Here is a 24,617-nt window from a genome sequence, read left to right as displayed (position 1 = left end):
TATTACACCAGTTGTTAACTAAAATATACAATTCATTACCATAGAAGGTAGGTACTGGTCCCAAAATATGTATTTTCTAGTAAGACTTATATAAATTAATTGATAGCTTCATAACATGGTGAATTACTTAAGTCAGTAATGTTTATAGCTCTTTTGTAAACATGAAGTCAGACAGCTGTCTTTCTGATTGTATATTGTCCTTCGGTTTTAGTCTCTAGAGAAAGGGTGCTTGGCTGGATAAGCCGGAGGTCTTACTCCATATTACATTTCTTAAATCGTTGTTTTATATTTGTCAGAGTAGAAGAAGGTTTTTGATTTCTCTTGTTTTGCATACTACAGCAGGTTCAAATTAGAGATTGCACCAATTAAGGGGAAAATAGCTGAAATTTATTTAATGGGTTATTCCTGATAATGTTATCGGGTGTCCACCTTCATGCTGCATCAAGGCCACTTCTCTCTTTGGCAGATTGTGGGAGCTGCCTTCGGTCTTGTCATTTTCTCTGTACTTGTTGATGTCACAATACAAAAGATACTCCACACACAAACTAACTCTGAATCTTTTTCATTGTGGAAATGTACAAGGACTTGTATAAAATGAAATTTTCCCTTGGTGATGTTTACGCGTGGTGTCAAATATGATTAAAGCACCTTTGTGGGTGTGTCTCAGGCTGTATTTCTCCTGGGGTTCTCTAGCACCTGGCCCATCCCATTATTATGGTGTCTGACCAGATTGGACCAGGAGCTTCTAAGAGGGGAGTGAACTTTGTGTTTGCAGCCTGATTTAGGAATGGACACATGTTAAATGTTCAAGAAGTTTAATGAATAAGTAAAAGATTCAAAGAAGACAATTTTTAATAAGAAGCCTCTTTTTAATTTTTATTTATTTATTTTAAATCTCAGCACTGCTCACAGTGAGATCTAAGAATCAGCACCGGTGTCATTTGAGAGTTAGAGATGCAAATTACTCCTGTGGTGGAGGGGTGATTAAATTGGAATCTCTGGGTGTAGGGCCCACAGGAGTACGTGCTTTAGATGATTCTATGTGCACTAAAGTTTGCAAACACTCTTTATAACATCGCAGACATCACGGAGTTTGCAGTTTTGTAGCATTTATGCTTTGCAAAGTAGTGTGCCATCTGGTGTCTCACCTGAGTGAGCCTCACCATTGGCCTTGTCACGGGTAGGGGCATTATTATTAATCCCAGATTTACCCAAGGAAATGTGAAAGCTGAAGTAATTTGACAGTTCACAAAGTTTGGTGGTGGTGGAATTAAGAGTAGAAGTAGTCTCTCTACCATGTAAATTTGCTTTCGGCTCATATAAACATGACTTTCTCATTTCCTGGCCCTGATTTTGTTTTTCTTCAGGAGTAGGGCATATCTGCACTGATGTATCCATTCTCCCACACTCCCCATTGCGATCAATGGCATGCCTCTCAAAGATAGCTGGACGTATTAATAAGTCTGATCAGCAGCCATAGAGTAAATGGATCTTAATTAGCTCACCTGAGAATCAAACTAATGGCGTAGAAACCGAAACAATTCCCCTGGAGACTGTATATTCTTGTACTGAGACTAATATACAACTAAATTCTAAGAATGCACACCTAAAATCTTAACTTTTGTAATCTCTGGAGAGTGAATTTATAATTTTTCTAGTGTTCCACTATGATGAAATATTAATTTTGGAATGGAGGAAAGGCTTTTCACCTACTCTAGATTTATTGAGACATAATTGGCATATAACATTCTGTAAGTTTAAGTTATACAACCTTTTGATGTGATACATTTATATATTGCAAAATGAGTACCACCATAGCACTGGCTAACACCTGTATCACATCAAGTAATCACATATCTTTTTTTGTGATTGGAACAGTCAAGATCTCTCTTAGCAACTTTCAAATATGTAATACAGTATTATTAACTATAATCGCCATACTGTACTGTAGATCTCAGAATTTATTCATCATAGAGTTGGAAGTTTGTGCTTTTTGATGGCTGTCCCCCCATTTCCTTCACTCCCCCAGCCCCTGATAATCAGTTCTAGTATCTGTTTCTTTCTTTTTTTTTTTTAGATTCCACATGTAAGTGATTTACAGTATTTGTCTTTGTCATATTTCACTTAGCATAATGCCCTCAAAGTCCATCCATGTTATCACAAGGAGTGGGATATCCTTCTTTCTCATGGCTGAATAATATTACATTGTATATAATATGTGCCACATATTCTTTATCCATTCACCTGTTGATGGACACTTAGGTTGTTTCCTTATCTTGGCTATTATAAGTAATGCTGCAGTGAACATGGGAGTGCAGATATTTCTTTGAGATCCTGTTTTCATTTCCTTTGGATATGCACCCAGAAGTGGGATTGCTGGATCTTTTAATAGTTTTGTTTTTACTTCTTTGAGGAACCTCCATACTATTTTTCATAGTGGCTGCACCAGTTTACATTCCCACCCAACAATGCACAAGGAACCCATTTCTCCATATCTTCGCCAACACTTATTTAGTCTTTTTGATGATAACCATCCTAACATGTGAGGTGATATCTCATTGCGATTTTGATTTACGTTTCTATGATGATTAATGCTGTTGAGCACCTTTTCATGTACTTTTTGGTCATTTGTATGTCTTCTTTGGAAAAATGTCTATTCAGTTCCTCTGATCATTTTAAAGTCGGATTGTTGGTTTTTTTTTTTTTTTTTTTTTTTTTTTTTTTGAGTTGTGTGAGTTCTTTTTATATTTTGGATTATTAACCCCTTATCAGTTATATGATTTGCAAATATGTTCTCACATTCTGTAGGCTGTTTTTCATTTTGTTGATGATTTCTTTTGCTGTGCACAAGCTTTTAAATTTGATGTAGCCTCACCTATTTTTTTCTCTTGTTGCCTTTGATTTTGTTGTCAAATTCAAAAAATCATTGCCAAATGGATGTCAAGGAGCTTACCTCTATGTTTTTTTCTAAGGATTGCTTTTTGGATATGGTGTAAGATAGTGGTCCACTTTCATGCTTTTGCATGTGCTTGTCCAGTTCTCTGAACACATTTTGTTGAAGAGATTATCTTGGGAAAAGCTTATGGAAGAATGATAACTAATACTTTAATTAAAAGAAAGGAAGCCAGGGTTTATTTTGTAATTGTTGCCACTAATTTGCTGCACGTTAGAATGAGAAATTCCTTCATAGTCATCTCTCCAGAATTTAGACACCGAGCCTGGGAGGCTGACTTTTTAAGTAGAGAAGTGACACAGGAAGGAAATGTCTAGAGCCCAGTTTAGCATTATTTTTCCTGTGTTTCATTCTTCATTGCGAATAGTTTTTTTCCTTTTCTTTTCATAGTGCAGATGGAGAATTAGTCAGCACTCTTCAAATAGTAACTTCTTTTTACATGAACATTGTTATTAGCAAGTGGTGAAACTTATCTCTACCTTTTAAAAGTAGGTATTAGATAACCTTAAAGATTAAATGGGATCTATCCCCTATTTGAAATGAAAAATTCTAGCTCAGCCAAGCTTATTAGGAAAATGTGTACGTGAGATAAAGCTCCTTAAAACTAAGACTATTTCGATATGAAGTAATGATGATTAATTAAAAATTTTTTTATGTAAGACCTGAGTTCAGAGTTCAGTATTTTCTTATCTTTTAGATCATAGTAGTAGTAGGGAAATATTCTGTGGTTATTGCGTTTGTCTGTTAGCGGGAAAATGCAGAACCCTGATATTAAGGTTTCAGCAGATAAGTTGGAGAACAGAACTGATTTTCTACCTTGTGTGTGTGTGTCTTTGCTTTGTGACCAAGTAAGGAAGCTTCTTGGCTGAAATCATGGGGTTTCCAGCCAAATGACTAATTCAAATTTTCCTGGATGTTAAATTTAGATTCAGATAGTTGTATCTCACCTTAAAAATTAAACGTTTTTCACAGCTTGATGATACAGCTCTATACAATAGACACTTCTTTCTTTGTGCAATTGTGACTATTCCTTAACATTTTCTTCTTATTCCTCTGCCTTTTTTCATGGGAGTGCTTGAAAATGAGACACATAGGGATAACTTCGGGTAGGAAGTTAATAGATCTCGGAGCATAAGTAACATTTTATTTATATCAATAATAAGGCTGTTTTTAAAATTTGCCAGGTAATCGGATGAGTGTTTAAAGGACAAATACGTTCTTCATCTTGGCAGTTTTCGTTTTTGTGTTTTTTTAAGACTTAAAATAGATTTTATTATGGCATTAAGTTAGCTCTGAATGTATATATCTTTCAGCTTGTAACTATACTTTTGGTTCTTATGTTGAGGTTGACAAGGTTATCTTTTTGAGAAGATAATTTTGTGTGAAATATCTGTAATTGTGGTCTTCTAAAACCAGAATATTATAATCTATAAATTCATTTCCTCACTATTTATTATCCGTAGTCAGGTCTCCATCTCTCCCATCTATTGGAGCTCATTTTTTTAATTCATTTTTTTTTTTTTCCAGCAGATACTTATTTATTACCTATCATGTTCTGGATATTATGACAAAAACTAAAATATAGTGATACATCAGATATAGTTCTTAACTCTCAATGAGTTTACAGTCTAGAGGGGGAGAGGCAAGGACTGAAGGGTTGTTTTAATAATCCAAGGAAGAGATGATACGACCTGCATTAGCAGAGTAACAATGGCAGTGGAGTGAAGTAGGCCCATTTGACAGAAAATAAAGAGGAAGATGTAAAAGAAGTTGGAGATTGATTGGATTTGAGGAAGGAAGGGAGGTAGGGATGATTTGCAGGGGCAAGTGGTACCATTTACTGACTTGGGGAACCTGGAGAAGTAGATTTGAGGGTAGAATTTGATGAGTTCCGTTGAAGACATCCTTCGTTTGAGGTCTACAGCTTAGGGGAATGGTCTGGCCAGAGATATGTTTGGGAGTCATTAGTGGATGGATAGCTGAGGACATAGTGGTGAATGAGTTCACACAGAGAGCATGAGGATTGAGAATAGTTCACAGCATTGAAGCAGCAGGTGGAGGGAGAGGTTCCTGAGAAGGAGAACCAGAGAAGTGGAGGGAAAGTGGAAGAGTGTGGGGTTGTGGAGCCAGTGGAAGGCAGTGTTAGGCAGTGTTTCTAGGAGTGAGTGGTCAGTAGAAACAGGGGCTGCACTTATGTGAGTAAGGACCAAAGAGTGTCTATTAGATTAAGCAAAGTGATCATCTGAGACTTTAGCGAGAGTGTTTTTGTAGAGTACCAGTGTGCAGCGAGAAAGTAGAGGTAGTATAGACAGTTCTGCTGATTCTCTTTCCAGCCTTGGTTTCCCTGGCACCCTACAGTACTGATATCTCTTTGGCCTCTTAAAATACTTTATTTTTTCCTAACACCCCTTAATAGGAACATTCTCCAAAATTTAGTCCTTTGTTCTCTCCTTATTTCTGAGCTTTATTTTCCGTGTCTCCAGATGAGGATAAAAGTGGTCCAGCAGGTCCTTGAAAAACGTTTTGTTCCAAGTTTTATTATAATGTTGATAGGATGCTGTAGAAACTCAACTCTTGTTTATGTCTCATTAGCCGTTGGTTAAATTGGTTTTGTAATTCGCTGTTTCGCTTTGAGTTGCAGAACCTATTGTTGACGTTGCGGACTTACTGTACCTTCCTCAGAGAGTTGTCTTGAGAGAGGATTTTATGAAATAATCCAAGTAAAGCACTTCACACAGTGCCTGGGCACGTTCTAATCATTGTGGCTGTTGTTGACGTGGTGGTCTTTGTCGTCATCCTCGTTGCTGTCATCATCATCATTTCACTTCAGCCTTACTGTTTTAGGAGTCTCTTCCAGTATGACAGCTTTAGCTGCCAGCTGCATGCAGAGGGCCCCAGGTTGGTGTCTCTAATTCTAGACTTCTCCTAATACTGCTACCCTACATTGCTCATTCTTTTACTCATGGACTTGGACACCCACAAAATTTGACTGAGTGCTTTTTCCATTCTGGGCATTGGGACATGTGTTAGGGTCAAGGTGTGGTTACAAAGAAGCATAAACAGGGACTCCATTTTCACTTTCTGGCCCAGGAGGCCATGCATGTCACTTTTTTGTCACTTTACATGGTCCATTGTGATCATCTGATTTTGTTTGGAGCAACTATAGAATTACAGAGGAATGAAAGAATTGGCTCTTCTGTGAATTAGGCCTCTTTTAGTTATGTCATAGAAACCCAACCCCAAGTAATTAAATTAAAAAGGGCGTTTCGTTGGGATGGTACTGGAGTAGCTTACGGAATACGAGCAGCACTCTACTAACCAAGCCGAGGGAAGGACAGAGATGCAGGTGGACAGGCAACATTTGAAGCATCTCTTGTCTCCTTTTTAGTTTCCTCTAGATGATAACTGCTAAAGGTATATAAATGACAAATTGCTTTTTATTACACTTTTACATATAATTTTGCATTTAATTCTCACAATCAATTGTGTTTATGAAATTGTATTTGAGGAAAGTTCTGTTTCAGGAACTGGAAATCTGGAACAGTCCCATGGCTTTTTAGTAGAGAGGTGGTGTCAAGTCTAGGTTTCTAATGACAGTCCTTTATACTGGCATTTGCACCAGTTGCCATCTCAGGAGCAGTAGTTTCTTTCACTATTTTCTGACTCTTGAAATAACCTCTGTGGATGGGTGTGGGGGGGTGAGAGAGAGAGAGAGACAGAGAGACAGACAGACAAAGACAAAGAGAGGGAGGAAGGAGAGAGGAGGAGGGAGAAAGAGAAAGAGAGAGAGAGAGAATGAATGAGTGTTCTTTTCTTCTGAAGGGTAGAAATTACAATTAATTGAAATTCTAATCTCTAAGGTTCTTAGGCTTATTTCTATATGAGGCTTTCTCTTATTCAATTCAGTTTAAGGAATCATCTAGTAATTTAATGATTCTGCCTGCTCTATTGTCTTTTAGATCAGTGGTGAAAACCTTGAGCCTAACAGGATTTAAGCAACTGAGCTAACTGCAATGTAGTGTTTTATCTCTTATTTATTTAATATTTTGTGGTGGGAATGGAGTTGGGAATGATTTTAGTGGGGCTTCGTGTGTTTAGGTCATTCTGAATATGTCTGCAGCTAAAGGCAAACCCTTGTTTTCTCAATATAGCATTGTGTGGGCAGTCGGAAAGTGTATATGAATATTAACAATACATTTCGGTTTATTTCTGGTAGCTTTAAATTGGGCCAGACTCGTGTTCTGTTTATGTGAATGATTCCTAATGTTTTTATTTGTTGATGCATCGAGAGTCTTCTTACTTTCTCTTTTTTAAAGAGAATATATGTTGGTTGCAAAATATGTGATTGACTTTGGTTTCTTTTTCCTTATTAGCCATTCACTCTTCATCCCACTGCTGAGTTCAGCTTCCAGTGCTCCTCTGAAACCTTTCCTGCCAAGGTTACTGGGGACCTGTGAGTTGTAAATTTCTCTCTTTACCTTACCTGACTCCTGTGTACCCTTTGGCTCTGTGGATACTCTCCTTTGTCTTCTAAAATTTTCCTTCTTGACTTCCTTCCTCCTCCCTAGCTACTTCCTAACCATCTTTTCAATGCCGCTGTTTCAGGGAATGTTGGCTGTGGGACCTTGCTTGCTTTTCTTTTTTCTTATTCTGCATATTATCCCTGCGTGATCTCATTCTTTCAGATATTTCTTACTTTTTAAGTTTCCGATATCAGTCTCTCTTCTGAGCGCCAGACTTGGCTATCCAAGTACCTACTACCTTAAACGTAACATAATCAGATCTAAACCTAACATGCTCCTTCCAAATTTCTACCTTTCATGATATACTCTCTCTCTACAACAGCCCCCCGCCCCCGTCTCTCTGTCTCTTCCTCCTTCAGAGTTGATCAAGCCAGAAACCCAGACAAAGGAATCCTGACTTTTCCCTCTCTTTAATATTGTACTATTTCCTTGACTGGTTCTATTTTTCTGATTTGATCTTTTTAGCAGTTCTGTGAGGCTTCTAGAACAGATATTAATGAAGGCTTTGATTTTACAGATGGGAATACTTGGAGAAGTTGAGAGATTTTTTTTCATAATTAAAAGGTTAGGAATGATCAGTGCTAGGAAAGAATGAATTTGTTTTGTTTCTTACAAGTTACTTATATTAGAAGGAAAAACAAACAAAAAACAAGTGATTCAGAAGAGAAGAGCTAATGTCTCGTGGTAGTCGGAATCTGAAGGAGTCACCTTTCATACTTCACTTTTTAGGACACCACGTTCCTTCTTCCTCTGTTTCTACATTTTCTTTCTGTTTGGCCCTCACTGATGAGTATTTGCATACAAGTTTTTGTGCACATGTGTGTTTTTGTGTGTCTTGGGTACGCACTTAGGAATGGAATTGCTGGGTCCATATATAGTGACTCTGTTTAATGGTTTGAGGAACTGCCAAACTGTTTTCCAAACAGCTGTAACATTTTACGTTCCCACCAGCAATGTAAAAGAATTCTAATTTCTCTGCGTCCTCAGCAACGTTTTTTATTGTCCGTTTGATTACAGCCATCCTGGTGGATTGGAGTGGTATCTTGCGGTTTCGATTTGCATGTTTCTGATGGCTAATGATGTTGAACGTCTTTTTGTTTGCTCATCGGTCCTCATATATTTTCTTTGGAGAAAAGTGTATTCAGATCCTTTCTCCATTTTTAAATTCAGTTATTTGTCTTTTTGTTATGAGTTGTGAGAATTCTTTAGATATTCTAACTTTAAATTCTTTATCAGATATGTGATTTGCAAATATTTTCTCTCATTGGTTATCTTTTTACTCTCTTGGCGGTATCATTTACAGCACAAAAGGTTATAATTTTGATGTTGGAGCTTCAGGTTTTATTAGTGCCATGATTGTGTGCTGAGAAGGCAAATGAGAGCTTCTCTCTTTTTTAAATGGGTGAGTGATTCAAAGTAAGCAAGCGCTACGAGTAGCATCTCACCACGTCTGGCCTGTCTCTTCTCCCTTTTTTTCTTCCCCAGTTTAGTCTCTCTTGTGGCTATGATGGTCATACTGCAGCAGATCTGCCTTGGCATTGATCCTTTAGGAGTGAAAGAAGTTGGCACTCTGTCCACATTTTATCAAGGGGTTGCTCTTTCTATGATGTTAATAGTTACCGTGGATCTCATCTTACAACTCAGTTCCCTGCTAGGTCTCTTTTCTAAATGGAGCATGCCCCTTGGTTTCTGAGTTGCTCTTGTCCTTGAGTGGCAGTCAAGGTGTGCAGTCATGAGCTTGGTGGCTCTGGAGATAACCAGACAGCACTCCTCCATTCAGAGGAGCCACTTCTCTTCCAGTGTTTTCTGCTTCATTGCTGCTTTGCAGGCATGTACCTAGAACTTCATGCCATTGGGAAGTTGGACATCAGTGTACCTCAGGCTTCCGAATGTCATGGATCAATATGATTTCACAAAATGTTGGAGCATAACATAAGGTTATAAAGTTTTAATTTTGTCAAATAGGGACATTTGGCAATATAACTGCCATCATGAGAGAAAATAACAGATTTTCCTGTCAAGAGAGTACAAAAAAATATCAAATAAATTTAGCTTTGTGAAAAGTCAATATATGGTCCTATTTTTCTTATTTTGCTACGCACCACTGACAAATACATTATGGTCTGTGGATTGATATTTGGGAACCACAGGCTTACCTACTCAACACAAATCTTTTTTTTGAAAAATAGGACCTTCACTTAATCAGGTATTTACTCTGTGATGCCAGATACCACTTTTATACAGATTATTTCCCTGCACTGAATTAACTATTTTGGCTGTTGTGTCAGATGCACCTTTCAGTACTTTGTCCCTCTCTCTGCTGAAATTTGAGTAGTTCTCCAATAACACATGAGAAAGAAGAATCGTTTTAGGTATATGTGAGTATAAACATAAATTGACCTTTAAAAGATTTTTAAAAAATCATTATTCAGAAGGTACGATGGCTCTTATTTATAAATACAATGTGTAAATTCTGGATTATGTATAGTCTAGACTGAGTACTACATAAATTTTTATTGATTCTGTCTCATCTAAATGAAACTGTCAAATAGGTATTAGGGTTTTATCTTAAGATAGTTATTGGCTGTCACATTGACACATTAATTATAATAATTGGGCAGTAAAGAAGCCAGAGGAATAGATAATATGCTGTATGTTTAGATGAGATTGTAGTCATAACCTTTTATTTATGGTAATAAGATCTTGTTAGTTGACACTGCTGACAAGCTCTTTTGCTTTGCTTTTCTACTTTCCAGGTTGGTTTATAAGTCTATTCAGAAACTATGAACTGAGAGCCACACAATATGCAATAAAGGTCACATCCAAAATTTTTTGTTCTTGTTCATGGTATCCACATTAAATTCATTCAGCAGAGTTTGCTGACCATCGTCCTAAGTCCTCTTAAGTATACAGATGAATACAGTAGTGCCTACACCGAAAGACTAATAATGGAGAAGGGAGGTAAAAAGTCTATATATAAATAAATGTGACCCATGTTTACTGAGATACATTTGTGAGCCACATGTGGTTAAGTTGGATAAAATAAAGTAGATAAAATACTATACAAGTTCAGAGAAGGAAAAGAAGATTCCGAGCCTGGTGGTCAGTGAAGCTGCAAGCTCAGTGGTAGAGAAATTATTTGCTTCCATGACATAAAGCTCCAAGCTATCTCTGAATATACATCTTTATTCTAGAACTGTAGTGAGAGGTAGGTGGCTAAATGCACTGACATGGAAATCAACTTTTGTTCTAGGCCCAGCTGCCTCCAACCTCATTTTGTGTCCTTGAGTATATAAAATTGATGTAATAATATGTGTCCAGCATTTCTCACTATGAAAAATGAGTTAATGCGGATGACTAAGCCGCTTCCTGTGGTGAAAGTCAGATTGCTTGGCAGGTGTATATTTTTTTCAGGCAACCTCGGCCATGCATTTGAATGTAGTAAGCACAGCTGTCCACGACTAAAAGGATTAGGATCCTTACCAAAGTGGCCAATTTATTGCTAGGGAATAGCATGGTCTGTGTGACATCCGAACTGCTGTCTGAAAAATTGCCTGAATTCCTTGGGGAAACTGTCTACCTGAGTACAAAATAGTAGTATTGTAATCACTGAAATGTTTGTATATTGCACTGCTACTGGTGGTTTAGAGGCTTTACAGTTGGTTTTTAAATTCTTATGTCATTTCCATTTTATAGCACAGGAAATCGAGGCTTAGATAAGTTTTCCAAAGTTGCTTAGATCATACAACTGTTTGAAATCAAACCTGTTGAAATCTGTTATTGTGCTGTTTACCTGTAGTGTGCTACTTCACTTTAGTCTGGTGGTTTTCTTGCAGCCAAGTGTAAATCATCTCTGTGTGTATGTTTGTTATTTACTTGTTTGGTTGTTTTTGGCTAGGTTACTTCTAGAACTGCTGGAATTGCTGTTTGACAAGTTTAATGCTGTAGCCACTGCACACTCTGTGGTTCTGGGTTACCTGCAGAATGCCGTCGTCACTCCACTGACTCAGCAGGAAGATGTCAAATTGTACGACATGGCAGATGTGTGGGTGAAGATCCAAGATGTCCTCCAGGTAAGGTCCTTTTTAAAAAGGATGCTATCTTGACTCATAGTAACAGGTTGGAACGATGACAGAAAAATGAGCCACCTAAAATATTTTCTTAAACAGGGTGAGAAAGTAATGTTTCTGTTTAAAGGCGATGCTACTGATCTCATGGACTCTATCATCTTCAGAAGACCTTTTAACAAACTTCTTTTGCCTGCCTTTTAAAGTCAGAAAGAGCTTCTCAGTATGTAGTGATCAAGGATGTATGGTGTTTGGCTTTTGGTTGTAAAGTACTTTACTTCACTGGAATTAGTTACATAATAAGGTAATCAATATAAAAATGTTCTTAAACACTATTTTATAAACATATATGTAGATTAATTTTATGACCATTTTCCTACAGTCCACCCTTCCATACATTGGGGTGAATCACTGGTCAAGAGCTAATTTTGAGAGGAGAATATAAGTGTAAATGTATCATTTTGATTGATTTGTTTAAGATTGGAGGAATGGTATTACTGTTTGATAGGATGCTGCAGAGATGGTATTTAGAAATTTTATTATATTTTCTCTCCGTGTGCCGGGAAAATATATTCGATTTGGCCAGATGAAAATTAGAAATACAATTAAGAGTCAGCTGAAACAAATTTGACATAGCTAAATAGAAATGTCTTGGTTAAACAGTACCTACTAATATGAAAAAAATCAAGTATATGTAGAGAATTGAAAAAATATAACTGTAGGAATGAAATTACTTGCATGGAAAATAGGAGTCTTTCAGGAATAAATAAATAACGAATGGAAGTTGTAGTTATTTTTGAGAGTGTAGACATGTTCCTGGTGGGTTGAATGATTGATTCTTATTCATTCATTAGGCTTTTTTTTTGAGCGGGGAGTACAGTCTGTGTACTTTATTGATGGTTCAGTAGAAAGAATATGGGTAGCATATTCCCTGAGTTCTTTTTTGCTACTATATCAGTTACTATATGCTCGTAGTAGATGCTTGATGAATTTTTGGGTATTGAATAAAGTACCTTTATTGTTTAGAACCTGCTATTTAACTTCTTATATCTTGATTGGCTAATCTATCATATGGAAATAATATGTGCCTTTTGTGTTACATATTCATGATAAAGATGAAATAAGACTATAGATTTTAAAGCTATTTCAAAAATAGTTCGAATTAAAGACTTCATTTTCAGGCCATGTTGAAGTTACCTCCTGCTGCAGGCAGCTCTAAGACTGGGTGAACTCAGGCAGTCAGCATGGTCAGTTGAGAAGAGAAAGTATGTGGTGAGCTCCACAGTCATCCCAGCTGGTGCTTTGGAGATGTTTTCCAAACTATGGCATAGTAAAGCCTAAACAGCAGCAGACTCTCTAAAAGGCAGAGATTAGAGTTCAGGAATGTGGAGGTAGCTGGGATTTGTGGATTAGAGTGAAGCAAGAATTGCTCAGAGAAAGAGCCTCAGAAATATGAAGAGTGCCATTGAGCCTTTGTTCAAATATGAAGCTGCATACACCACAGTGCTTGGTAGGAAAGAGCTACTGTGGGACTGAGCTGCATGGAGATTCCAGAAGGTGCCAAATGCTTGGAAATGTTGGAGTTCAAACCACTCAGTGTGGAGTGGACTTGTTGAACATCCTGTACTTTTGATATGACCTCAGAAAGGTTATGTCTTAGGAACAAGGCCCTTCTAGTTGTAGAGTAAGGGTTACTGTAGATCTCGCATAACAGAGGCCAAACTAAGTCTCTACAGTATCAGCCTGATCTACCTGCGTATTAATTGCCTGCCAGAACAAAACTCATTATAAAGTGAGACAGTATAATCCAGATTCTCAATAACAAAATGTTCATAATGTTGAGCATACAATTGTTATAATTGCGAAAACATTGAAAAATGTGACCGATAACTGAGATTTTAAAAAAGTTGATAATATCTGAAATGAAAAATTCACCAGATAGATTTAGCATCAGATTGCATACTATAGAAGAACGGATCAGAGAACTTGAAGGTAAATTAATTGAAATAATCTATACCAAAGCACAGGGAAAACTAGACTGAGAAGAACAATGAGCAAAATCATAATGTCCTATGGGACAATATCATGTAGTCTATCATTTGTGTAGTTGTAGGTATGGAAGGAGAGGGGAGAGATTGGGGTAGAAAATTATGGAAGAAACAGTGACCAAAAATTTCTAAATTTGTTGAAAAACATAAACCCACAGATCAAGAAGCTCAACAAATGTGAAGCAAGATTAACACAAAGAAAACCTTGACATATCATCATCAGATTGCTGAAAACCAAAGAAAAAAGTCTTAAAGATAGACAGAGGAAAAGACACATTGCGAATGATAAAAATTTTTTCTAACATCTCATGAGAAGCAGTGCAAGCTAGAAATCAATAGATGACATCTTGAAAGTGCTGGAAAATACAAAAATTGTCAATCTGGAATTTTATATCCACTGAAAATCTTTTTGAAATGTAGGTTAAATAGAGACCTTTTCAAAGGGATTAAAGCTGAGAGAATTTGTCACCACTAGACCTGGACTCCAAGAAATGTTATAGACAGTTTTTTTAAGGGAAAGAAAAATTATGCAGATGGTACTATCTATAGGAAAATATAAAGAGGACCAAAAGTGGTAAATGTGTGGGTAAGAATAAAATTTTCTCATTGTTTAATTTCTATTTAAAGCAAAAATAATAATATATGTGGGTTTTAGAATATATTTAGGAGTAAAATGTATGATAATTATACAAAAGATAGGAGTAGGATAAATGAAACTGCAGTGCTTTAAGTTTCTTACATTATACAGGTTTACCTCGGAGATACTGCAGGTTCAATTCCAGGCGATGGCAATCAAAGGAGTATTGCAGTAAAGCGAGTCCTAATCTTTTTGCCGTTGAAGGGTCTTGCCTTCAATTTGTAAAAAGCATAACATCTGTAAAGCACAATAAACCGAGGTATGCCTGTATAGGAAGAGGAATGATGGCTAAAGTATACTGGTAAGTTCAGGATGCATATTTTGATCCCTAGAGCAAACACCAAAATTGTAAAATAGATGTATAGCTAAAGAGTTTGTAGAGGGGACAAAATTGAATAGTGAGTAAATATTTAATTAATCTAAAAGCAAGAGAGGAAGAAGGATAGGCAAAGAACAAAGCAAAGATGGGATGAGTAGAAAATAGTAAGGTGTTAGACTTATACTTACCATATAAGTAAGTACATTAAATGTAAATGAACTAGCCACTTCAATTAAAAGACAGAGTTTGTCAGATTGGCTTAAAAACAAGAAAAAATAAGACCCAACCATGCCGTTTATGAGATGCATTTTATATTATTTAATTACTTTTTAATTTGTAAATTTCAAACTTTTTTAGAAGGGTTGTAACAATAAGAATAGTACAGTGGGCATCCATATATGTCTTTATTCAGATTCAACTATTAACATTTTGTTACTTTATCAGTTGTTTTCTCTATCTGTACATGTGTACATGTATGTACACACACACACACACGAATATTTTTCTCTGAACAGTTTAACAGCAAGCTGTCAGATCGACTCTGTGTTCTAGTTTCGTCAGTTGCCCCATTCTTCTTGGCAGAGTTTTTTTCTCCAGTAGAGAATCCAGTCTAGGGTTAGATATTGCATTTATTTTTCAGGTCCCTTTAGTATCCCTTAAACACGAACATTTCCATAGCCTGTTTTTTTTAGTAATTTATTTATTTATTTTTTAGGCGAGGCAACCCTTGGTCGACCTCACAGATTACAAGGACCTTTTCAGCTTACAATCCCTTATTTTTTATATTTTTACACCTACAGCACCTGGTCTTCCTAGGCGGTCTCCCATCCAAGTACTAACCAGGCCCGACCCTGCTTAGCTTCTGAGATCAGACAGAATTGGGCTTGTTCAAAGTGGCATGGCCGTAGACTCATAGCCTTTTTTTTTTTTTTTTTGGACCGTTTCTAACAGTGGTATTTTGAAGACTATATATCCATGTTTTAATACAAGTTTTTTATTTTGGATGTGAGAGATATACTTTAAATATAAATATAGATAGATTAAAAATATACAAATGGAAGGAGATATAACATGAAATACTAATAAAAATAGTTTATATTATGCAAACATTATACACTATTGGAATATATAATATTATCAAATGGAATTTTTTCTATCATAATACTTACGGCATTTGAAACCTGAAAACATAATATGGTATGGACTATGTAATCCTAGTGTCACAAGATTATAAAATACTTCATAAGTTTTTATGATCTCTGCTATTTGACTAACTTAGAAAAATGTTCTAAATTCAACAATCTTTTAGGATCCTATTTATAATACTATTATGAAGAATTATGGTCAGAAGCAAAATAAGATATTATGCCTTACTTAGCTTTCCTATTTTGTCAAATGTACATGATTCCTACATTTTGGAAAACAAAACTCATTTATCTCATATTAATAATATTTATAAAAAACTAAGGAACTTTAAGTTCTATCAGACATTAACTTTAAAAACGACTAAAAATGTTTCTGACATAGTAAATGAGTTATACTTTTCACATATGTGGTTTTAAAAGAGTGATTTGGGAATCCTATCCTCATATTATGAAATGAGTTATTCGTTTATTTAAATAGCTTGATTGAGATATAATTTACATACCATAAGATTCACCCGTTTAAAGTATAGATGTCGATGATTTTTAGTATATTTACAGAGTTGTGCAACCATTACTACGATAGGATTTTAGAACGTTTCATTACCCTAAAAAGAAACCTCGTGTATAATTAACATTCATTTTCCATTCCCCACCCCACAAGAATGTTTAAGACACAAAGAGCTATCAGCTGTATCTCTGTGACTTGTAGTCTCCAAATCCTACACTTGGCAATACTATTGCTGTTTCATGTTAATGCATAGGTATACCATTAGGATAAGATATTTAACAGCTAAAGAACATAAAACTCAAACTTATCTAATAATACAAAGTGAGAGGTGTAACATAGAAATAACATTTCGTTTCGCATATTATATTTAATTGGGTTGAGGTCAAAGCGTAGCAGTGTTCTTTGCCTTTTAACTTTCTCCATTTTTCTCAGGTTCTTACATATCTACTTTTCTGTCCCCATCTTTTTTTTTTTTTTTTAATGTTTTAGAAGAATGACCTTAGTCATGACTTGAGTTAACTATGGGTTGATTGTTTCTTAATTTCTGCTCATCTTTATTATTAATGCACATATTCGAGAATAAAGCCTTTTTGAATAAGAGGTTCATCTAAATAGTTTATTTTTTTTTATGGTATCTTGGCGATTTTAAATTTTTTAAATTTATTTTTATTAAAAATCATTGGGATGACAATCATCTAAATATTTTAAATTGTTATTACACAATAAAATTGTTATACAACTTTTACATTGTTTTTAGGTTCCTATATTTCCTAGCTTCCTCAAAATCCTCTCAGGTTATAGATTACTGAATAATATTGTACTGTATATACCCATCAATAAATTGGATATGCAGTGACGCAGACACAAATGAACTGATGTTGTTGAATGTAAGAGTGGTAGTTGGCACAATATGTCCTATATTTGAGACATGCTGAATGGACCAAGAAAGGTTTTTAAGATTGATAAGCTGATCCTTGGGGGATTCAGAGAGGAAGAGATGGAGAATGACACTCTAGATAGGATAGATGATATTGGTAAGTGGCGAAAAAGTAATGAGCGTTCAAAGATATTCAGGGGTAAGTAAGAAGAAGAATGGTTTACCTGTGACTGAGAGTTTATTTTGTGGACCAGAAGATAAGTTTCCATAGGTAGATCTGGGTATAGGTTGTGGAATGCGTGGTGTCATGTAAGAGGTTTGTTTGCGACTTATCTTTAGACTAATGGTATTTGAAGCTAAGTGTGTATTAGGTTTATCTAGAAGTTCTAGCCCCACTGTAGAACTTCTGAATGAGAATCTCTTTGATAAGGACTGGATTCTGCGTGTGTGTGTGTGTGTGTGTGTGTGTGTCTGTGTAAGCTCCTAAGGTGATTCTAATATATTTGTTTAGGATCTTGGAATTGGGAACTGTTGCTTGGGCCACTGGTTCTCAAAGTGTGTTTCCTAGCCCAGCAGCATAAGTGTTACCTGGGAACATGTTAAAAATGCAAGATTTTATCCCTGCCTCACACCAGCAAATCAGAAACTAGGGGTGGGGCCATACAATCTGTGTTTAACAAGCTTTTCAGGTTATTTGTGTGCATGGTAAAGTTTGAGTCTTTGTTTTAGGACATTTCAGGATTTTGACTGGGTGTGATGAGATGAAGGAAGATTAAGGTAGTCAGAAGAACTGACTGGAGAAGCTGGAGACTGGGGCAGGGAAACTCTTTTGTAGGCTAGTGGAGAATCTGGATTATATTACTTGAGGTATTGTCTAATAGTGAAATAAATGAGACAGACTTTCATAAGATATGGTAAAAGAAAGAAGAGAGATCAGGATTTGTAAACTTTTTGGGAGTCTTTTAGAAAGTCTATAAAACCATGTAGTCAACCTGTCAGCCTAGTTACCATGGTTTTGTGTTAAATTATTAGGCCAACTATGTGTTAGTTATTAGATAAAGATGAACTAAAGATGAAGAGCTCACTCTGGTGAAGTGAGGGGGAGCCTGCAATAGTGTACCTTTTCCCACTAGATTCAGGCTTAGCAATCTGGCACGAGTATCACACAGGAGAATATTCCCCAGCATGCATTTACAAAAGATTTTTGTTTTCAGTTTCCATGTAGAGTTTTATATGCTTAGGGCCAGTTTAGTGTTCATCTACTTGTTGGTGGAATACTCTTTCGGTTAAAGTCATTCCTGGAGAACAAAGTCATTGAGAAGACCAAAAGACACCTGTGGTTAAGTATGTACCAGCACGAATGAAGGTAATGGGATCATATGATGAATGGTTACAAGTGTCTGGAGTTCAAATTTCAGTGTTCCCTTGAATGGAAAATGTTTCTTCCTGAAAAACTGAATTATTCTTTTGTTTATTGAATCTTGGAAAAGAAAATAATTTTTGATCCTGTAAAGACTTCAGCAGTTTTTATCCCCTGGAGCCAGGGCTTTCCCTGGCAGGCAGGATCCATTCTGTAGTTGGAAGGCTCATTTGTTTCGGCGTGTTTGTGTCTGGAGATGGCTTAGGGAGGACACAGGCTATAGCTATCATAGTAACAGGGTGTCAGAGTTTTCTCCTGATGTCAGTCCTGTGACCATATACCGTTACGCTCCTTTTTCAGTTTCACACTTTTTTTCAAACCTGTGATAATAGAAATACATGTTTTTGCCCCTTTGAGCTCAGCAGCACCTTCCAAAATGTCACCTACTCAGTGATATGCCTGTCATACTGTTGGCTGCACGTCAAGTGTATAAAGTTGAGATACATTAGAAACAATGTTCCATTTATTGTGGGATTCTGCATAATACAGGAAATAAGAGGATCACTTTGAACAAACCCATCTTTCAGGTTCTGTGATTCTGAAAAAAAACCTCAGTTTTTTCATCTCTTTTTTCAAAACAAAACTGCCCAGTTAGCTATTGTTGGCTTAAATGTGTAACCCTTCGCTGTGCTAAGCAGTGTTCTGTAGATGGAGGCAGGGAGTTCCAGTTCCAGTGTTTACCACTGATGGTGACCCCCAAAACAAGTCACTTCAGTTTTTAGGCCTTGATCTCTTTTTTCTTGGAGATTAACAGAGACAGAATGTAAAATTTTTACTTTTGTTAACTGCTACATAAGTCTTTAAATAGTGATAAAATTAACCTCAGGCAGAGAGAACTTAAAGTTTGCTGTCGGGTAGGAAAATCCACAAATCTTACTGGTACTGATCCATGACCTGGAGAGGTTTTTCGAGGAGACGGATGCAATTTCTATTTCTAATCTAGGTCTGAAACTGGGTTATTCTTAGGTTTTGTTTCATTTGATATTTTGGCTAGCTGAGGATTCCATACTTTAAAGTAAAACTAGCTTTTTGTCAGTATTTCAAGCCAGATAACTTGTGAAATTATTCTTGCAGAAATAGTTTTCATCATTTCTCAGCCATTAAAACTTTGATAGCCTCATTTTTGGGTGGCATATTACAATCATGTTGTCAACCAGGCCATTGAGTCTCCAGAAAGATGTCTGCTCCTAGAATTTTTGTTCTGCCTTGTAAATGGATAGATAGTATGTTGCCCGATAAACAGAATTAAGTTAACCTTTGTAAGCTAAAGGAGAAATCTTCCTCTAAATTGGGCTCAGCTTCTATAGGGCCAGGACTCTCCCGGTGTTTTATGTTCACTGCTAATGCTTAAAGCACAAATTGATGGGAAGCCAAAGAGATCCTTTTGGCTCTCAGTGTAGATGTGGCAAATGCACAAGTCAGAGTGCTCAGGTGTCTAAGTCCAGTGAAACCTGAGGTGAACATCATGGACACCCTCAGTACATGGACAAACTTAGAAAATAGCAGCTTGGCAGCTGATAGCCCAGAATAAGTGGATCTGGTGGAATGTCTGATCTCTTTAAATTTCCGGTTACCCAGGGAGGGTGTACTTGTGTCTGGTTAGATCTTAGTCTAGCAGACCCAAGGGTAGAAGTGATAGGTCTTCCTTTTAGCCCTACATGCCTCAAACTTGTCTTTGTCTGGTTTTGTATGAAACTTTGGACCATTAAAGGCCAAGTGCTCCTCAAATGATTTAAGTGTCCTTGTGAAGGCTGCGTGCTTATCAAGGTGTGGTGCACTTGGGCCAAAGCAAGGGGGTTGCTAGGAACAAAGAAGCCATAATAAGTGGTGGTGACTAATGATAACGGGTGAAAGAGTGTGAAGTATAGAGTTTCGTTCTATGATTTAAGTGAAATTAAAGCAATTGACATTGCTTCACTAATGTTAATCTTATCTACCTGAGATTTTAGAGCAACGAAGATTATATTTTCATGAGTTGGAAAAAAATTTTTTTCTTAACCTATTCTGATCATGGGTATCATTTGTAAGTATGCTTCAATTCTTGTATAGTGATAGTTCTTTTAGTTTGTCTGTTGCTGCATACCATATTACTGAGAAACTTCGTGGCTTAAGACACAGCCATTTTATTTGCTCCCAGTTCTGTGAGTCACAAATTTAGTTAGGGCTCAGCTGGCTGGTCCTTTTTACTTCATGTGGCATTAACTGAGATCATTCACGTGGTTTCTTCACCTAAAGACTAGGCTGGGTTAGAAGGTCCAAGAAGATTTCTCTGCATGGTTTCTCTTGTCATAGGACCTCACCGCATGGTGGTCTTAAGGTCGTTGGTCTTCTTAAATGGCAGCTGGCTTGCAGTGAGGAGCATTCTAAAATGCAAGAGGAGAGGCTAGAGTTAGAGTCTCTTAAGGCCCACCCTTGGATTTTACATGCAGTCACATCTGCCACATTCTGTTGGTGAAAAGGGCAGCCCAGATTCAAGGGGGAAGAACACAGAGTCCATTCAGTGGGAAGAGTGGCAAAGAATTTGTGGCTGTCTTTATTCTACCAAAATATTGTGGGGTTTGTAGGTTTGATTTTATAGAATGACCCACTGGAACCAGACCCTGGTGTGAGATTGTTGCCCTGGGTCTTGGTCACAAGATAAAGGCTAACATTTTATTCTTGCCTACTATTCTTAATTGGTTAGAGAATATTTAAATGATTACCAGGCTCAGCAAATTTTACCAGTTTGATCATATTAAATAAAACAAAGACCATTGAAATCACCTTTAGGACAATACAGGTCTTTCATGGAATTACTTCCTTCAAGTGAGCTTATGAAGATTCTTACAGTAATTATACTTTATCTGCTACTTTAGACTCCAGCACTAAAATGTTCTCTTTTATCTTATTAATCTCTTTGACCTTATGTTTTTATCATATCATTTTGTCTCCATTTTAGAGCTGGAAAAACTGAGATAAGAGTTTTAAATCAAGTTTTTATCACCAAAGGTTCAAATGTAGAACTCACCTTGCCCCATCTTTTTCAATTGTTAAGTCAGTGGTTTATAAACTGACTCTGGGTTATACTTTGGCGTCTTGACATTTAACTTAAAACCTGTGATACCCTTTTAGTTAATTCATTTAGTTGAAATGATTTTAGTTCATATAATTTTAAAACGAGGGCTTTGTGTTGAGAAGTATGTCACATTGGGAGTTTTGTTAAGTGTATGTATAGCAGTGTATTTACATCTGTACATACATACATGTTTTCACATTACGAAGATTGAGGATTTCAAGTTTAAAAAGAATAGGAGTCACTGAATAGAAATTTGGCTTCTCCACTTTTAAAATGCCAAAGATTTTGATAAATGCAGTAAAGTTGCTTTAAGCCTTTGCATTACTGTATAGATTAAGGAAATTAAGATTATTTCATTCATGTTATTGCAGTGGCTTCAGATTAGATCATCTGAATGTTCTGAATATTTTGGTGGTCACAGCTTTTAGTGGTCGTTGGGCCTTCCTTTCCCACACCCTCTACTCATCCCTTTCTTCCTGCTTTCCCCCTCTGCTCCCCTCCTATTTTTGGAGTAGTTTAATTTTTCTCATATATATTGCCTTTATGAAATGGTGGTCAGCAGGGAGCACAAAGAAATTCTGGGAGTTGCTGTTCCTTCGAGGGCGTGCATCTGTGCCTATTTGTCACTCCAATGAGGACTGTGTTCTAGTAACTGTTAGTTTTCATTGCTTACATTCTTTTTCTGGATAAAGGTTAGAATATAGAAATGAAAGACATTACTGATGTGTGTTTCATAATATGCAAAGCTTAATATAGAAATTGAATGGAAGTTAAACAGCAGGATATTATTATTTTACGCCCTTGATCGTAAACCTTTTGAGGTGAAAGATGACATAGAACCTGCTGTTTTAGTATTTCTTTTTATTTTAGCCTATAGAATCACCATTATTTGAATGAGTCCTGCTAATGAAAGAGTTACTGAAAGAAGAGTTTCCTGTGAAGCTCTGCTGTGTTGTGAAGGATCAAATTGTCATGGTTAAGAGGTGACAAGCACTGATGCAGAGGTCAGACAGTGCACTGTGTGTGACCTGTTGAGTCCCATGGTTTGCTGTTCTAAACACGCGTTATGAAGTCTTCTGGGTTCTGTTATACTAGTCATGGTCAATCTTAGTTTGGTCATCTCTACTGTCTTAAAACAGGAATGAACAATCAGAATTACCTGTTGACCCCTATCTGGAAAGTCTCCTTCAGTAGGATTCTAACTGATTCTAATGGACAGTCTGGTTAAGAGCTAAGTTTGGTCATATTAAAGACAGTCTTAAGGGATGTCATAAATTTACAAAATGTGTACTTAATTTAATTTGGAGAACATATCACTGTAGCATGTTTAGGAGAATGTCTGTTTCTGTGACATATAGCGAATAATTATTGCAAGTCGAAACTCCATAAAGATGGGAAAATGCTTTAATATATACGTACTTTAGAGGAGAAAGAAAAACTGAATGACTGTACTGTAACTGATCTCCTACAGATCATGGTCAACTTTATTTACAGTAGTAGCTCAAGGACAGCAAACATAGATAATTCCTATTTTGACTTGAGAACATTGATAAATACATTATTTCATCCAAGTTTTTTTTGGACTGGAAACAATTATATGAGAATGTTTATAATTATTCTGTTATTAAGAAAGGGTTTTTTTTCTGTTGCTTCTCCTCCACCTCTATTTATTACTTGTATAAGTTTTCTAAATTCATATTTATTTTTTAAGTGAGGAGAAAAATATATTTCTTTTTTAACATGGTCATATAAAAGGAATATGAAATTATTTTAACCTATGACAAAACATAATATACAGCAGTTTAGGGTCCCATGGAAAAATGTTCTGTGTGAACACAAGTGCTAGAGAAGACCGTAAAAGGAAGAGGTCAGAATGGGTTAGAGTCACTGAGTTCATGGACAGAATGGAACTTGGCACATTGTAGCATATTTCTACTTACTATAATTTTTTGCTGTATGTCACATTACGTTAGAGTTGAATATATATGAACAATATTATAGAAAGGTAAAGAGAAGGGAGGTTTTTTTTGGCTTGTTTGTTCATTTGTTTTCTTAGAAAGTATTACCAAAAAAATAAGATTGAATAATTTTGGGCTAATAAGAGATTTTTGAATAAGAGATTGAGTTTGGACTTTACCCCTTTCGGCAGAGGGCCATTACTTTTTTTGCTTGTTTGTTTTTTATTATAGAACATTTCAAATATGTTCAGAAATACATAGACACGTACAATGAACCCCCATGTACTCATCTATCCAACTTCACCAGTTTTTGAAGTTATCAATTTATGGTCTTGTTGTTTCTTCTCTACTCCTACTCTTTTCCCTTTCCTTTATTTTGAAAAAAAGAAAAAAAAATTAGAGATTATATTATTTCATCTGTATTTCAACATGAATCTCTAAAAGATAAGGACTCTTAAAAAAAACATAACTGTGCCTGAAAGCATAATTTCTTTATTATCAGATATCCAGTCAGTGTATACATTTCAAGTTGTGTCACATGTTGTTGTAATTATGTTTTTTACAGTTCATTTAAATAGAATCCAAATAAGTTTTAAATTTTGCAGTTTGATTGATAAGTTTCTTAAGACTCTTTTACCTGTAAGTTTCCTTCCATCCTTCTCTTTTTTTTAACCCCTTGAAATTTATTTACTGAAGAAACCAAATCATTAGTCCTGTAGAACTTTCTACATTCTGGATTTTGTTGATTGCTTTCTATAGTGGTGTCATCTGCTATTTGTTATTGTCTTGCAACTTGTGTCTAGAGGTTTAATCAGATTTAAGTTGGTGGGGGGCATGATTACTTCATAGATGATGGTCGATGTTATGCTTTTTTGATAGAGGAGTAAAATGGTGAAAATAAGTTTTAGGACGATTTATCTGCCAGCAGGGTGCAAAATGAATTGGTGGGGAAGAAAATGGATGGAGAGGTAACAGTAGGGCAAGTTCAGTTCAAGAGAGAAATATGAGACTCGGGTAGGGACAGTGAGACGAAAGAGGATAGAGATTTTGAAATAAGAGTGAATTTTTGAAACCTTTAGACATTGACTCTCAGACATGGAGAGCCAT

General features: G+C 36.2%; 1 protein-coding gene and 1 pseudogene across 1 annotated transcript in view; one reads left to right on the top strand and one right to left on the bottom strand.

Annotated features, from left to right (window-relative positions):
* EXOC4 (exocyst complex component 4) overlaps positions 1–24,617 on the top strand; it is a 640,998-nt gene that overhangs the window by 80,054 nt on the left and 536,327 nt on the right. The window contains exon 7 of the mRNA XM_039860921.1: positions 11,375–11,549. Within this exon, the coding sequence (XP_039716855.1) occupies positions 11,375–11,549 (175 nt within the window). The remainder of the gene's footprint in view (positions 1–11,374; positions 11,550–24,617) is intronic.
* LOC120601311 (uncharacterized) lies at positions 15,339–15,457 on the bottom strand (annotated as a pseudogene).

This window comes from Pteropus medius, unplaced genomic scaffold (assembly GCF_902729225.1).
Source record: "Pteropus medius unplaced genomic scaffold, Ma_sr-lr_union100, whole genome shotgun sequence".
Lineage (NCBI taxonomy): Eukaryota > Metazoa > Chordata > Mammalia > Chiroptera > Pteropodidae > Pteropus > Pteropus medius.
The sequence above is the reverse complement of the archived record's forward strand: the minus strand, read 5'-3'. Positions and strand labels throughout refer to the sequence as shown.